The 16,470-nt window shown below is 41.3% G+C and overlaps 1 protein-coding gene across 1 annotated transcript; it reads left to right on the plus strand.

Annotated features, from left to right (window-relative positions):
• Positions 1-2,549: 2,549 nt before the first annotated feature.
• Positions 2,550-12,303, plus strand: LOC133907356 (protein TIC110, chloroplastic-like). The gene is made up of 15 exons (XM_062349380.1): positions 2,550-3,288; positions 3,793-3,852; positions 5,710-5,833; positions 5,971-6,039; positions 6,124-6,222; positions 7,069-7,135; positions 7,346-7,410; positions 7,685-7,773; positions 8,520-8,644; positions 8,728-8,828; positions 9,137-9,350; positions 9,868-10,022; positions 10,150-10,272; positions 10,401-11,378; positions 11,856-12,303. The coding sequence occupies exons 1-15, from the start codon at positions 2,765-2,767 to the stop codon at positions 12,105-12,107; spliced, it is 3,045 nt and encodes a 1,014-aa protein (XP_062205364.1). The 5' UTR covers positions 2,550-2,764; the 3' UTR covers positions 12,108-12,303.
• The last annotated feature ends 4,167 nt before the right edge of the window (positions 12,304-16,470 follow it).

The following is a 16,470-nucleotide window of genomic DNA, read 5'->3' on the forward strand; positions in this document are numbered from 1 at the left end:
GCCAAGGGGGAAAAATTGGGAAAATGTATCTTGGTACTTAAGCGCTGATATGTGGCGATCATAATGAGAGTTTGACTTTAATACCACTTGTAACACGTCCAACAAATATCTATATGTTATTTTTGTGCCATGCAAGACTGGATGATACACACAGCCAAGTTCTTGCGTCGAGTCATCACTCATCACTCGCTCGAGAAAATTTAGGCAGGTTTACAGCTTGCGGTGCAATCTGCTGCCTTGATCGGGCAGTTGCACCAACCGATGGACGGTGGGGCGAGGGAGATGGACGGCTGGGAATCCTGGGATCTGATAGACCCGCGGCGGCGCGTGACTGACGAGACGCACCGTGAGGCTGAACTCTGCTCTTCCTACGAGCAGCCAGGCCTTTACGCTTTGGTAGTTGGCTGGCTAAAGAAGACGAAGACGGAAAGGAATGCAGAGAATCAGAAACCGTCTTCGTCTTTATCTTTTCTCCCTTTTATCTTTTCCTTTTGCAATCCTGTCATCTCTTTCAGGCTTCAAAGAAGCATCATGCCTTTTCTTTTGGATGGTGTTAAGTAGTGCTCTGAGACAGTGGTCTGGTATGTTCTGGGTTGATGAACTTGGTTAGTCTTTCGTATCTTTTGATGTGTTCTGGAGCTGGGTAGGTTGATGTGTCTGTATTTGGGTCTAAAACTTCTATTCTATGTGGTTGTACTGGTTAATTCCGTTAACTCGTTAATGAAAACAGGATTCGAAAAAGAAGCAGCATGCTTTGTGATTGCGTGGCTCTTGGGGTGCACTGAAGCCATTCTCTCTGAAGATCTGTGTGGATGAGCGCTGGACAAGAAGCTAATGACGCTGACATGTAGGGGCCACTGCCAGGGCCCCTTGTATTTTCGTTTCTTCTTTTCTTTTTTGGCCAAAAGAAAGTAGAAACTGAATTGTTGGATTCTGATTTCTAATACTGTTGCCTCTGCGTTCATTGCTTCATGTTTTAACTGACGTGGGTTAAAAAAACTTGCAGTAACTTCTGTAAGCCCCTGGTGCATTGAACAAGAAATAGAAGGATTACATTGAGTTCCATGCACCAAACATTTCACCATAGAAATTCTTGTTTGGCATAATGTAGGAAATTTTGTATGCTTTCTTTTGCGGACAATTTAGTTCCCATATGTTTCTAGGGGAAAAAACCAGCTTCCAAATGGACCTGAAGCTGTTGAAACGACATCAGTCTATTCAAACTTCTGTTCTAAGGGGTACCGAGGAAATGTTCAGCAACAATTTCACTGTATTCATAGTCCAACATTTCACTTTCACATCGTAAGCGTTAGCCCAGTGTAGCTTACGACATGGCTGGAACTTGTTCCATCTGGAGACTCTTTTGGTCCACCCCAACTGTTGAAAATATTTCTCTTATGAATGGCACCAGCTAATTTAAATTTAGCCCTATACCTCTGATACAATATTAAATTTTATGCACAAACCGATTTACTTCAACATTTAAATTATTTCCAAAAACCTAGACAATCAATCCTATTTCAACAGTCTACAATATGAAACGTGAGAGATATTTTTTATTTCTTTTGGTAGACGTACGTTGGAGTCAGGCTAGACCATAATGCAAAAATATGAAGGGATTTTACACGCTTAGATGAGAAATTTTGTCACAGTAATATCATTAAAATCCTGCATAATATGTGGTAATTAGGCATGATGATTGAGTATCAAATTCGATGGTCCATCGATAGGTTGGAGAAAAAGCACAGTGGCTCAAGAAATGAGAATGACATCCAAGTCCCAATGACCATGTCTACATGGAAGATGATGGGTGAAAGTTGAACGAAATACTTTTAGTGAAAGTAAAATAACTCCATGATAAAATCACATAAAAAACTTTATTACATCCTTGGAAACATGTATCATATTTTAATCAAATGTATATGCATACTAACTATAATCATCTTGTAGGATATATAAAACACTGTAAGCTTTCACCTACTAGTGTCATCTTATCGTATCTTACAGAACAAACACACGGTATTAAAAGAATCTGTAAATCTCATAGCCACTTATCTTGTCGCATCGTACGAAACAATACATGGTATAAATAAACTCATAAAATCTTGTAATATTGTAGAAGAGGTTAAAAAGAATTGATCTTCATCTCTACAAGAACAACGATGGTTTGACGATCAAAATCATAACAGAAAATAATAATCTCGTAGAAAGAGATAGCTACGAGTAACGATACTGAAAACTATCGCCGCTCGAATTCTTAACATAAAAAGAAAAAGCAAAGAAAACACCACCGAATAATACATGTAAATCCTACCGATAGCAATCGCGAGATGCCATAGCCATAGACGGCCAACCCAACCCAACCCAAATCCTTTTCCTGCATCCAGGAACAAGAACATTTCCAATTTCCAAACCAGACGAGGCAAAAATTGAGAGCACAAAACCACACACGCATCCATCAGCACCCACAACCCTGCCGGGCAACCGCAGCCAGCAGCGAGCGAGCCATCCGTCCCCGTGCCGGGCCACGGAGCGCCCCTGAAATGGGCGAGGGATCACGGCGGGGGCCCCGCCCCCGTCCCCATCCCCGCCCGCGCCGCACCAATCGCATCTCAACGCTATCCGCTGCCCTCCTCAGGCTCGCCCGCGTCGCGCCCCCTCCTCTTCCGCCACCCTCCCCCATCCACCCACCCCGCCGCCGCCGAGGAGAAGGACACCCCGCGCGCCACGCCCATCCGCGAGGCAGCAGGGATCTCTCGCGAGCATGGAGCTGCGGCTCGCCTCCGCGAAGCCCTCGCCGCGCGCGCTTGCACCCGGGGCCTGCCCGCCGCTCCTCCTCTTCTCCCCGCTTAAACCCTTCCCTCTCCTCCGCCTCCCCCCTCGTCGACCCACCGCCGCACGGCTCCGGCTCCGGCTCCGGCTCCGCGTGGCGGCGTCGGGCGAGGGCGCGGCGTCCGCGGGGGAGGAGGTGTTCAGCGGGCGGAGGGAGCTGACGGGCGTGCAGCCGCTGGTGGAGGCGCTGCCGCCCGCGGCGCGGACGGCAGCGGAGCTGGCCGTCGCCGCGGCGGCCGTGGCGGCGGGGTACGGCATCGGGCTCCGCGCGGGTGGCGGGTCCCGCGCCGCTGCGGTGGCGGGGGCGGCCGTGCTCGGCGCGGCCAGCGTGGCTGGCGCGGCGGCGGTGAATTCCGTCGTGCCGGAGGTCGCCGCCGTGGGGCTGCACAACTACGTCGCGGGCCACGACGACCCCACCAAGCTCGAGAACGGCGAGGTCGAGGCCATCGCGAAGAAGTGAGTTTGGGATGGGTTGCTCCGACTGTGGTTGCTGCATTGCGTTTATGCTTGAATGGCGTTCGAGCTACTGCAGTGCTACTAAAAATATCGGACTGGTTCCTTCTATGAGCTCTGTTGTGTTAGGACTTGAATGAATGATCGTTGTTCTCATACTAGACATCCAGCTTGTTAAAATCAAGTCCGGTGCATTTGGGATTTTTTTTTTCTCTCACGCCGTTGTGATATGCGCTTTTTTTGTTGGCCACACACTATTGTTTATTTGGTCATTTACTTTTGAAGCTCCCATTTGTTGTTGGGATACTGGTAAATTTGTTTAGGCTAATTTACTTGTTTTGGTAAAAGAAGCAGTATAGAATTTGTGAAGTATTGCTAATCACGCATGGAAGCTGATATATTGTCTTGTGGAAAACGTGAACTATACAGTAGTTCCTGTTAAGACTTGCATTTTTCGATGCAACTCTTCTCTTTTCTCCATAATCTTACGATTCATTCCTTCTTTAGATATGGGGTTAGTACACAGGATGCAGCCTTCAAAGCAGAGCTCTGCGATTTGTATGCCAGGTGAGCTTCTTGATGCCCTTGATGCTTTTCGGCTGACACCAATGCTTGTGAACATGGGCATGCACATAGCGGCCAGAAAATAGTCTCTAGGCCAATATAGTTGTATATGGCATTACTTCACTGATATGAAATATTACAAAAGTATTTTTAGTGACATATGTATTCATATCATGTCCATATGGCTGGCCTGTTTACGAATCTAGACATTTAGGAAGATAATATTGGTACAAGTGATTAAGATTTAACCACACATCTGAAAACATCCTATAATGGCACTTTTGTGTTGTTGGGGGAGTAGCTTTTGTGGTACTCATTTGAATTAGTTCTTGAATAAACTTCCATCTTTCAGCAACTGGCAAGCATTTATAAGTTTCTACGGATATTGAAAGTTACCTTTGCAGTAAACTGACAATATTATAATTGAATAATGCCAGTTTTGTTGCCTACTATCATTTTACACTTCCTGTACGAAGTTTTTGTTTGTTCCAACCCACAGTTAATTGTATAGTTCATCTTAAACTTTCTTGCATGCCAGTTAAAGTGTGTAAACAGTATTCCTTGTAACTAGTTCTGTATATTTTTGTGACATAAGTTTCATGATATCACCAAACGGTCCTTCTCTGCAAGCTGCCCTGTGCAAATTGGTGGGTACAAAAATCTTTGGTTGAGATATATCATATAATTAATGGTTTTACATGATTAATTTGCTAACTAAACTATCTGTGAGAAGACTTAGTTTGCAACTTTTAGGTGGTCAAATGATAGTATTAGATCCTTGAAAAATTGGCAGTATTAGATGGCATGGTGGCTTGTAACTTTTACAGGCCTTAATGGCAGTATTAGGTGGCATAGTTGGCAATGTTATTCACCGTTCACTACCTGTTGCACCCTCCATCCTACTACCAGTTGGATTGTTGGAGGCACGAAGGTTGTTGCAAACAATTACAAAAAAAGTCATAATCTTCCCATCAAAATGTTCTTCTTTCAGTAGCTCATCTACACTACAGACTATATTAAGGATCAATTAGTCTTTGAATGCTTTTAACTATATTAGGGGATTTGGGCAAGTTATTACGATTGTACATTCATATGTACAATTAACAGATGCCCTAATCGACATGAACATTGGTTTACACTGGGAGAACTACCGCACATAGGAAGTATAGATGGCACGGCTTGAAGGCGATGAGGGGGTATTAGAAGCGAGATTAGACAATGGATTTGGATGAGAGAACTAGGGGGTCGAGGGAGGCAAATAGAGTTGTGAAAGATCTTGCTTGCCTGATACATCCCTTCTATACTTAACATGCTTGCCTCTTCTCCTGGTTCTATTAGGTACAAATTGACTTTCATATTCTCCCTATAGTCTTATCTGCTAAGTCATGTGCTCCAATTCCTGAACACCTATGCAATCCTTCTATTCTTCTTCCTATTCTCTGACATGGGCACTAATCTTCTCCCAGAATCCTTTCTGGACTTGGACTGCACATGCACACTAGGCTGCCAGATGCTGCTGTAGTTGTTGCCCTGTCCTGCAGAGACTTTTCAGTGCTGAACTGCTGTTGTGCCTTGTCTTGCTGCAGTACATCACCATTATTCCGACGTTTTCCTCCACTTATAGTCCTACTGTGGCCAGAGCCAATGTCAACAGGATCACAACCCTAGTAAATACCAAGCTCATTTGGTGGTGGCGGTGGTGTTTGTTTTGTGGATGGATAGTCACCTGAATTCATGCTTTTTATTGCAAAATAACTCTCATATCAGCCTTTTGGTCATGCGATATTATTCTTCAAGAGGCTTGACCCTCCGGAACATCGGTTATTTGCTCATCCTTGTCCCGGCCATGCTTTTGTGCAGATTTGTTTACTCAGTACTTCCTCCAGGAGATGAAGATCTCAAAGGTACTGAGGTTGAGGCTATTATAAAATTCAAAAGAGCTCTTGGGCTCGATGATGTAGATGCTGCTAACATGCACATGGAGGTATTGCTTCCTGATCCAAACTCTTTTATATCTTACTATCTGTCCCATATGTTCTTGTTGCTTTAGTCTTCAATTTTCACATTTACTCTGTTTTATGCCCATAACCTAATTCCTTTTACTTTGCTTCTTGTAAATAGATTGGTAGACGCATATACAGGGAGAGGCTAGAAACAAGGGACCGTGATGCTGACATGGAACAAAGGAGGGTAAGTATTTATGCTTTGATGCATGAATTACGTACTTAGATTTTTCTGTTGACCCTGATTATAACCATGGTAAATACTTTGCAGGCATTTCAAAAGTTAATATATGTGTCAAATCTTGTCTTCGGAGACGCATCTGCATTCCTACTTCCATGGAAACGTCTTTTCGGGGTGACTGATTCTCAGGTACTTTATTATAAAATAGTTTTTGCTTATTACCTTATTCTCTGCATACCTTGTCTCAATGCTATGCTTTGATCTATGGAGAAAGCAGAAGGCTACCTTGAGTATGACATTCTATTATGTGTTCTGAACTTTGAACTTTGAAATCTAATTTTGTCCATTTTCTTACAATATTGCCTCTATGGTTATGAAAGATCTCTTAACATATGATAATTCATAGGCTTGCTCTATGCATAGTGTCATACTGTTCTTGATGCTGGATATTTAGAGGGTTTGGCCAAATTGTTCCTAAACTGTCGATGCCACTTCTACCTATGGTCCAAATAATACCGTTCTTTTCGACTTGCCATGGTCTCCAGCATGCAAGTTAGGCTGCTAAATATCATTATTAAATTGTTAGGAACAAAATGTAAATTGTAATGCTATTGAAGTATTTTGATGTCCGTATTTCATTGTGGCCAATTTTAATATGTACAGATATGTTGTTAGTTCATATTTGGTGCCCCTATGGGCATCTCCCTTTTTACGAAGATGTAGTGTATGTGATATTACTCACACAAACGACATTTGAAGCTCCACTCCACAGGGAACGAAAAAGACAGCTGGTCCATGCGATATAAAATATCTCTTTTTTACTAGCACCGCCAAAACTTGAGCATTTCTGTTGATAATGTCATAATACAGGTTGTCTGCCATTTGCACTAGATGGCCACACATATGTCTCAGATGCTTTTTGTTCATATTTTGGAGCATGTCTTTTGAGCTGCCTTGCCGTTCCTTGTTAATCTGGCGATGGCTTTTATTTTTCAGTATGTCTAGTTTGACATTGTGTATATGTTTGTTTTCCAGATCGATATTGCTATGAGGGAAAACGCCAAAAGTTTATACTCATCTCAGCTCAAGTCTGTTGGGAGAGGTACTACACTACTGCTGGAACATGTATCTTTTGTAGTCCTTAGTTCCATTGTGAAGTCATGCTATGCTTACAAGATTTGCTTTATCAAATTGATTAGAGTAGCACATCATACGGATAGCAATTGTAATTTCTGTTGTTATATCCATTGCTTTGTATCTCTCTTATTGCATCTCGTGAACACTTTCAACTCAAAATGTTCTCTTTTTCTAGGTCTTGACATAGGCACTCTCATTGATGTAAGGAGAGCACAACTTGCATATAAACTTTCGGACGAGGTAGCCTTTTTCTTCGAAAAAATCTACTCCTGCTCATTTGTTTTTACTTCTTTTGGTTTTAAATCGTCATCAGTACTTGGAGCACAATGTCACTTATCCATATAGCATGCTAATTATACACACACACTGGTCGAGAGTCTAGACAAAAAATAAAAAGGTTACTATATTTGATTATTGGCATTGATCTAAGTATGCTGGGAAAAGACAAATGACATCAATCTAAACATGTTTTGTTGTTAAGTAACATGTCCTAAATTTTTAATATTTCTTGCAGATTGCTGCTGAGATGTTCAGGGACCATGCGAAGAAGCTAGTTCAAGAAAACATTTCATCAGCTTTAGGCATCTTGAAGTCGCGTATACCGTATGAAACCTACTTATCTATGGCAAAGTGTGCTACCAGATTTCATTATTTGACAACATACATGCAAACCTGATGTTATGTTCTATAAGCTAAGTAGCTAATGGTTCTAAGGGCATAACCATTTTTTGTGAAACCTGATATATAGGTTTGTAATTTGGTAGATATTTTAGTCATATACAATGGAGGAAATTACTTTATAAGTAGCAATGAGTGATAATCCTCATTTTATTCCAAAGTACTTTATAAGTAGCAATGAGTAATAATCCACCTTTTATCCCCTGTTTAAAATTAGAGATCATCCATCATGTGCCACCTTTCCCACACATGACCCTGTCATGTTGTTATGAAGTGTTATTGTCCTTGCATGCATTCAACATTATCTTGTCTATCATGGGCAACTGCATATGTTCTCAAATCTCTAGTTAGCTTCTGAACTTGAACTCCATTCATATAAACTATCAGGTAGCATGTTGTTATGAAAAGTGAATAGGTTATATTCGATATATAGATATGTTTTTACTAGTAGAGGGAGTATTTAGCTACTATTAGAGTAGCTGAGCCATCTGCCTTCCAATGGAACGTGAGAAGACCATGATGATATTTAAGAAATTGCATGAACTCTTGACATGTAATTAGCAAAATTATGAATCCTTGTGGAGTAGACAACCCTCTGAATTTATAGACTTGGAATATACGATTTCAGAGCATGGGTGGATTTACCTTACTGCTGAACCATTTGATTGCAGGGATAGTCTAACACAGGCTGTTGAAGAAGTGAAGAGTGTCATTAAATTTAATAGCTTGCTTACAATATTAAGCAAGCACCCTCAAGCTGATCGATTCGCTCGTGGTCTTGGACCTGTTTCGTTAGGTAAAATGGTAAAGCTTTTTGGAATCATATTTTAATGAGCTGGACCTTATTTAAGATTGTTTTTTGGTGCTTGGCCTGCATAGTTGGAGAGTATGATCATGATAGGAGGGCTGATGATCTAAAGATACTCTTCAAGGCCTATGCTACAGAAGTACTTTCAGATGGAATCGTTGATGATGAGAAGGTGATTCCATGTATCTTCTGTTTCCATTATGTTTAGTTTACTGATGTTGCTTGTGTAATGTGAAGTTGAAATGATCCCCTGGACCCCTACAAATTCTGGTGAAATGGCAAATTGAAATAAGCCTAATCGGCAAATTAGATTGATTTGAGTAGATCAGTGCAACTTTGCAAGGCTGCATTATTTTGGCTCTTCAAAATAATAGATCATCGTCACCATCTTGTATTTGTGCGCATGCCTTATGCCCATAGCAATATGTTTTATTGGGTAGCATATTAACAAAAAATCTTTCTGTGATGAAAAAAATGCAGCTTGCTCCTTTGAATGAACTGAGAAATATATTTGGACTGGGGAAGCGTGAAGCAGAAGGAATCTCGTCTGATGTCAAAGCTCACATATACAGAAAGACACTTGCTAAATCGTTTAACAGCGACTTGGCGTCAGTCCCCAGCAAAGCAGCATTCCTTCAAATTCTTTGCGAAAAGTTACAATTTGATCCTGAACTTGCTAGCAAGATGCATGAAGGTATCATCTCGACACCTTTTCTTATTGCAACATTTCTTTCACAGCGTACCTGTCGTGACCACCTGGAAATCATGAGCCAAACAGATAAGTGGTTTTGTGAAATGGCTCTGTGGTAGCTTATATCTCTTTGACCTAGTATAGGATTCTGCGCTGTCATGCTGATACTGCTTCCTTGTTATTTTAGAGTGCGGTTGTCAAAGTTGTACCTTAACTGTACAAAATATATTTGTAGAAAGACAACTGTCTGTTTGTTTCGCCTGGATTGTATTGCTTCTGATCAGGGATGAGTTTTCACTAGTGAAAGGTTATGCCAAAAATATTTTGACCAAAAGTAGCCTGTCATCCATGTCCATATACCGATGCACTGTAAATTATCTGTATAAATACCATAAAACTAAGCCATTCCGAGTTACAATATCACAGGCTTTAATATAAAAAATTTCTGGCTTTTCCACTATTCACTTTATAGTCGGAATATCAAATTATCTATGTGTATTAATGCTGCTTTGAGCTTCAGACATTTACAGACAGAAGCTTCAGCAGTTTGTAGCTGATGGAGAGTTGGGCAAGGAGGAAGTGGAAGCTTTGATGGCATTTCAAGTCCGTCTCTGTATCCCTCAAGAAACTGTGGATGCTGCTCATACTGAGATCTGTGGCCAATTGTTCGAAAAGGTGATACTAATCTTTTGGTGGTATCTTTTGTTCAACTACTCTGCAAGTCTTGTTTTGTTCCATATCTTATTGAGGCAAAGTTGGTGGCTTGTATATCAGTGTTCTTACATTTGCTAGGACATTGCAGGTTGTCAAGGAAGCCATTGCATCTGTCGATGGGTATGATGCTGATAGACGAGAGGCTGTTAGGAAGGCAGCACAAAGTCTAAACTTGAAAAAGGAGGCTGCCATGGCGATCTTTAGTAAAGCAGTATGTATTTTTCCTTCAAAAATGAATTTTTTTCCCTATGCTGGCTTACTTTCTTCTGATCTCTGATAAACATTATATTCTTTCAAAATAATATTCACTGTTCTAAGTTGCCACATTCAAATGATCAGGTACGGAAGTTATTCCTGAGCTACATTCAGAGAGCAAAAGCAGCTGGGAACCGCATTGAAACTGCTAAGGAGCTGAAAAAGTTAATTTCCTTCAACACTGTTGTTGTTAGTGAGCTTTTAGCTGCCATTAAAGGAGAGCCATCTCCAACTGCTGAAACTGAAGCATCAATCGCGGCCTCAGAATCTGAGGGAGAGGATGATGAATATGAATGGGAATCCCTGGAGACATTGAGAAAGACTAGACCTGATAAAGAGCTCAAAGACAGGCTGAGAAAGTCAAGTCAGAAAGAGATAACCCTCAAGGATGACCTTCCATTGAGAGACAGGGCTGAGCTGTACGAGACATATTTGATGTTCTGTATCACTGGGGAGACGACTAACGTATCATTTGGAACAGCAATCTCCACGAAGAAGGACAATTCAGAGTTTTTAATGCTAAAGCAATTGGGAGACATACTCGGATTAACCCGCAAAGAAGCTCAAGATGTTCACATTAAGTTTTCAGAGAAAGCTTTTGTGCAACAGGCAGAAGTAATTCTAGCTGATGGGAAATTAACAGAGGCCAAGGCTGACCAGCTTGCAAAGATTCAGAAGCAGGTTGGTTTGCCTACAGAATATGCACAGAAAATAATTAAGAATATCACAACTACGAAGTTGTCTTCTGCAATCGAAGCTTCTGTTGCTCGAGGTCAGATTGGTATACAGCAGGTCCGAGGATTGAGAAACGCAAATTTCCAACTGGATAGCTTGATTGCACAACCACTGCGAGAAAGCATTTATAGGAAAACTGTTGATGAGATCTTTTCATCAGGCACTGGGGATTTTGATGAAGAGGAAGTGTATGTAAAGATCCCAGCTGATCTCATCATAAGTGCTGAGAAGGCCAAGTCAATTGTTCAGGATATTGCAAAGGTTAGGTTGGAGAACTCCCTTGTTCAGGCTATCGCCTTGCTTCGGCAGAAGAAGAGAGATGATGTGGTATGTACTAAATGCACCCTTTATCCGCTACTTACATTTGTTTCTCGGGAAATTTTTGTTGACTGCTAGAAGCCTAGAAGTGCTTCTATATGGAGACAAAAGAACCTCCATCTACATTAATAAAGTATCTGTGTGATACTGTTAGTAACCTTAAAGCATATCGGGATCTGTTTATTATAGGTCGCTGGCACATTAGATCAAATAACTTAACCAGGAACGTGGTGCTCAGTGCCTACTAAAAAATGGAGACAATTATGGCTTTAGGAGAACTGCTCTGTTAACTGTCAGTAATTTACTGAGCTGTAGCAAGTTGCAAATATTTTGGTATCCTCACTTACAATGTTGAACACTTGACCAGTTCTCGTTTTAGTATGGCATGCTTAATCCATAACAGTTCCACATTTTCGATATTATAGTGTTGAAATTCTCAATTGATGTCATGGGGTATGTCTGCTAACTATGCATTTCCCCTTGCAGCTTTCATCTTTGAATGACATGCTTGCATGCGACGCTGCTGTCCCTGCATCACAACCTTTGTCATGGCCCACACCGGGAGAGCTAGACGACCTGTATGCCATCTACTTAAAGGGCATTCCGAAGCCAGATAAGCTATCAAGGTTGCAGTACCTGCTTGGCATAAGCAACGAGAAGGCTAATCAGCTCCGGGACGCAGCCTCGGAAGGTGCACTGCCGGTGACAGCTCAGGAAGAAGAGGAGTTGGCGTTCTAGGAACGGCCCAGTTTTTGTTAGGTAGCCAGCAGAGTTGAGATCCTTGCCAATGAACGGATTTGGTGCTGTGGCCAGCAGCTGCTGTTGTAGCTAGGCGCATAGCTGAGGTATACATGTTTTTTAAAAAGAAAATTGACGCATAATCCTGACATGCATAATTATTGTATAGACAAGTCTTGGGGTTTGTTTGGTTTGAGCCCTCAACTAGTCTCACCAAAATTTTGGTGTCACAGTCATCCAAACACGCCCGTAGACACCAAAATTTGGTGACAGCTCTTCTGCATTCTTTCAGACCACACTGAAAGCGTTTCCTTTTCTGTTTTTCTCTTTCGTTCACCATGTATCACAGCTATGACTGCAACCCTTGCTCGTAACAGGGTTAAAAAATGCCCTTACCGGTCCGGCTTGCTTGGTTTCATAATGCGCTCGGCAACCGAATTTGAATTCAAAAATTCAAAATTGATTTTGAAAAAACTCAAAAAATAGGAAAAAATTTATTAAAAAATAGAGGTATTTCTAAGAGTATATGTGAAAAGAATTAAAAAAAATGTTATTTGCATTATCAAATAGTTGCTCAAAGATTGAGATTTCGTAAAAAGGCCAAAAATGAATAAAAGTCCGAAAAGGGCTGAATGCACAGTGCAATCGATCTGTTTGGCCCAGCTGAAATGGATAAGGGAAGTTGGTGTTCAGCTCGTGTTGGTGCACAGCTCACTTTCTCGTCGCATTTGTCCATAGCAAAAATCGAAGATTCGTCGTCTAACTGGCCAGATCCACGACAGTGATGCGGAAATCCGGTATTGAAGCTTCGGTTATCGAGCGATGAGCGTCGATTACATTTGAGAGGTTACTGTCTGCCTTCGAAGAGCAACGCAGAACGCCTGATGCCAAGTGATTTTCGAAGCTCTTCGTTTAGTAACCGCCCATATACTAGCGATTTTTCATATAATTCGTTCGGTAATCGTTCTTAGGAGGTTGGCAGTTCGTTGTGTGGTCGATTAAGACGATTTAGTGGTTGATTCGCTCGGTTATTGACCCTATTGCGCCGATTTTAGCCCTATGCGGTTGTTACCTTGTACTGGCAAGAGTTGTTAATATTGGTCAAGTTAATTGTTTCTTGAGACATTTATGCATGACTAGCAATTTGACAACACATGTTTATCAATTTAACATGCATGTACATAATTATTAGTAGGTTAACCATTGAGCGTTCTTCTTCCAACCTAGACGATACAAACTAGTTAGTGTCGGTTATGCCGTTATGGTTCGTGTTTAGGTTATTACTTGTTAGGGTTAGTTAGTGTCCAAAAGCGTTGGTTAGCGCCTAGTAGTTGGTTTTGTTTAATGTTTTCTTACTGTTGGAATTTGTGGAGTGCTAATAGGATGATATATGTTGTTTTGGAGTAATCGATGGCAGATGGAGATGTAGTGTGGCAACACGGGGATAATTTGGCCCGGGTTTAGGTGTAATTACTACAATAAAAAAAAGAAAGTCGATGGTGCCACAAGTTTGAAAGAACATTTGGCAAGACGCAGATCGAATGTTATACATTGTGATAGGGTGCCTCCAGATGTGCGTGATTATTTCAGACGTGAACTGGATAGGGCAAGAGATAAGAGGAAGGGAAAGTCTAAGGAGATGTTTCGGAGGCAAGAGTCAGCAAGAGTTTAGGTAGATTTGACAACGATAATGATGAGACGGAAGAGGAACCGGTGCAGCATGTCATGGCTCAGTCTAGGGAGGAGGAGGAGTTCAAGAGTAGGGCAGGTGAGTCCTACGAGTATGGAGGTGGCAGTGGAAGTGCCAGAAGAGACAATGTATTAAAGAGGATGCTTAGGAGGACATCTTCAACTAGGGAGCCACCACCAAGTGTTAGAGATTACAATGTTGCTGTAGCAAAAGCCCTTGTACAGCAGAGGATTGACACCGGGTCATAGAGTGCGAAGAGAAAGAAAGCGAAGGAAGCTATTGGTTTGGCATGGTCCAAAAATTTTCACACTTCAGGTATTCCTGGTAGAATGGCGAACGACATATTCTTTGTTGCTACAGTGACAGAAACACATAAATGTGGTGAGTGATTAAGTTTGTAATGAATTTATTGTTGTTATATTTCTTTCTTTTTGACTTATGACCATATGTTCTAAAACAGACGAGGGTGTACCATCTCTAACTGGCCGGGATATATATGGTAAGTATCTGGACGAGAACGAGAGTGCATTGAAGAAGATATTTGACAAGTGAAAGCTAGAATGGCCAGAGTATGGTGTGACCATCATGTGTGATTCTTGGACTGGACTGACGCACATGAGTATTATTAATTTCCTTATATATCTCAGACAAAGTCTCTGTCGTTCGCTGGTCCGCTCGCTTCACGGATGGCTTGTGACAACAGGACTCAACCTGGTACGAATTGCGTTGACATATCTAACCGTTGAATCACTTTATCTACTTTTCTAAACGTTATATCACTTTACCTACTTGTAATGCAATGATAGTCTATGTTTGGTTCGTCTACACCTACACTAACGATACTTGCCAGACGCCTAGTGTCTTAGTGTGCTTCATCTAGTAGGTGTGAGAGGAACTGGTGGTCTAATTTGGATGTAGGCATTAGATCGATTGTTGATGATGATCCATTTTAGCGGCTTATGGAGTTCACATTGAACGAGGAGGATAATCCGCTCTGGGACTGGATGGAGACCGTTAGATCAAATGCTGCTCCAGAGTTTGATGAGGAGGAGACGGACAGTGACATATCCCTGTCAACTCACCTAGTGACAGACACAGTGAACCCACAAGATTTGCAACGGTGAGCTGCTAAAGTGGTAAGTGACATACACGGAAAAGAGAAAAAAGCAAATGACACATCCAAAGAAGAGCAAGAAGATTAAGGGTAAGGGTAAAAAATAAGTGCAAAGCTATGAGAGCACGGATAGTGACCCAAAGAGTCCAACTTACCAAGAGTCGAATAACAGCAGCTCAAAGACAGATATCGCTGACGCTGACGGTCAGGGAGGCGGTATGCCCATCCTCTATCATTGCTCCCGTGCAATTAACTGGTAAGAGTCAATTTTCGCATGCCACACATGACTAGGATCACAGTGCTTCATCCTCACAAAGGAATGTTATACAGGGTGGCTATGATGGAACACAAGATAGTGGTAGCTATTCCAGCAACTATGGCATGGAGAGTAATTCTGGATCGTATTCGTACCACTATCTTGTCCCCAATGCTCAGTTAGAACCTACTATTTAGTGGGTCCATGAGTGGCAAAACCCTGAGTTTTATACCATATTGCAAGCACAATGGTCAACCACTTCTGCATGAACGAGCCAAACTTGGGCAGAGTTTAAGGCAGAGTTGCTATCTATACGACGGATAATTCTCATATCCACAGAGGAGTACAATACAACCGAATTTAATCACCCCCAAACTGGTAGTTCTGAAGGTGATGATAATTTACTTTCTGCAACTACTTTATTTCCATACCATGGTATTGTACTATTTTTTCCCATCTCGTAGGTTGCAAGTGGCGTGGATACTATGCAAACTATATTTTAAGCATCGATCATCACTTTGGTAAGTACTGATGGATGGCATGTGATGGTGTTTTTAGCTTTTGTATGGAAAATTTGATATATTTATTAATTTGAGGTGCTACGTATGTGTATGTATATATTCGATGAAACAATTATATGGTCATGCTCGTATTGCTATTAGTATCTATTTGTATGGATAATTCGACATATTTATTAATTTGAGGTGCTACATATGTAATGTATGCATATATTCAACAAAACAATTGTATGTTCTTCCTCGTATTGCTATTAATATCTATTTGTTTCTTTGGAAATGTCCAAAATATAGCAAAGGCCATGCCAAAAAAAATTTCTGATCAAACAAAACATAGCAAATCCTATGCCATATTTGTTTCTATTTTTTTATGATTTTTTGTGATTTTTATGATTTTTTTATTTTTCTAGAAATTCATAGAAATGCAACTAAACCAGTTTGTTTACCGCTTCAAATCGCTCGGTTTTCGATCAAAATATCTTAGTTATCGAGCGTACGGTTATCGAAAAATCCGTTCGGTTTATCGTAAAACCGCTCGGTAAGCGGTCCAATTCGATCGGTTACCGAACGGCGAATCTGTCGATTTTTTTCCGAATTTCAAATTTGATCGAGTGAATTTTGAACGGATTCTTGCCGAATTTTCGGTAACCGCTCGAATCTGATTTTCTTTTTTCAAACGATATTGTGAACCTTGCTCGTAACCCGGTTATGGTGTTAGCCCATCTGAATTATCAACAGTCTGGAGCCTTCAGGTGCTTATTGTCAGCAATCTGTTTGCCTAACCTAGC

Source organism: Phragmites australis, chromosome 24, assembly GCF_958298935.1.
Source record: "Phragmites australis chromosome 24, lpPhrAust1.1, whole genome shotgun sequence".
Classification (NCBI taxonomy): domain Eukaryota; kingdom Viridiplantae; phylum Streptophyta; class Magnoliopsida; order Poales; family Poaceae; genus Phragmites; species Phragmites australis.

Coding starts and splice junctions, on each gene's coding strand:
- LOC133907356 (XM_062349380.1), top strand. CDS start 2,765: ATGGAGCTGCGGCTCGCCTCCGCGAAGCCCTCGCCGCGCGCGCTTGCA. Junction 7,774..8,519: donor ATCTTGAAGTCGCGTATACC/GTATGAAACCTA, acceptor ATTTGATTGCAG/GGATAGTCTAACACAGGCTG. Junction 8,645..8,727: donor TCTTGGACCTGTTTCGTTAG/GTAAAATGGTAA, acceptor TGGCCTGCATAG/TTGGAGAGTATGATCATGAT.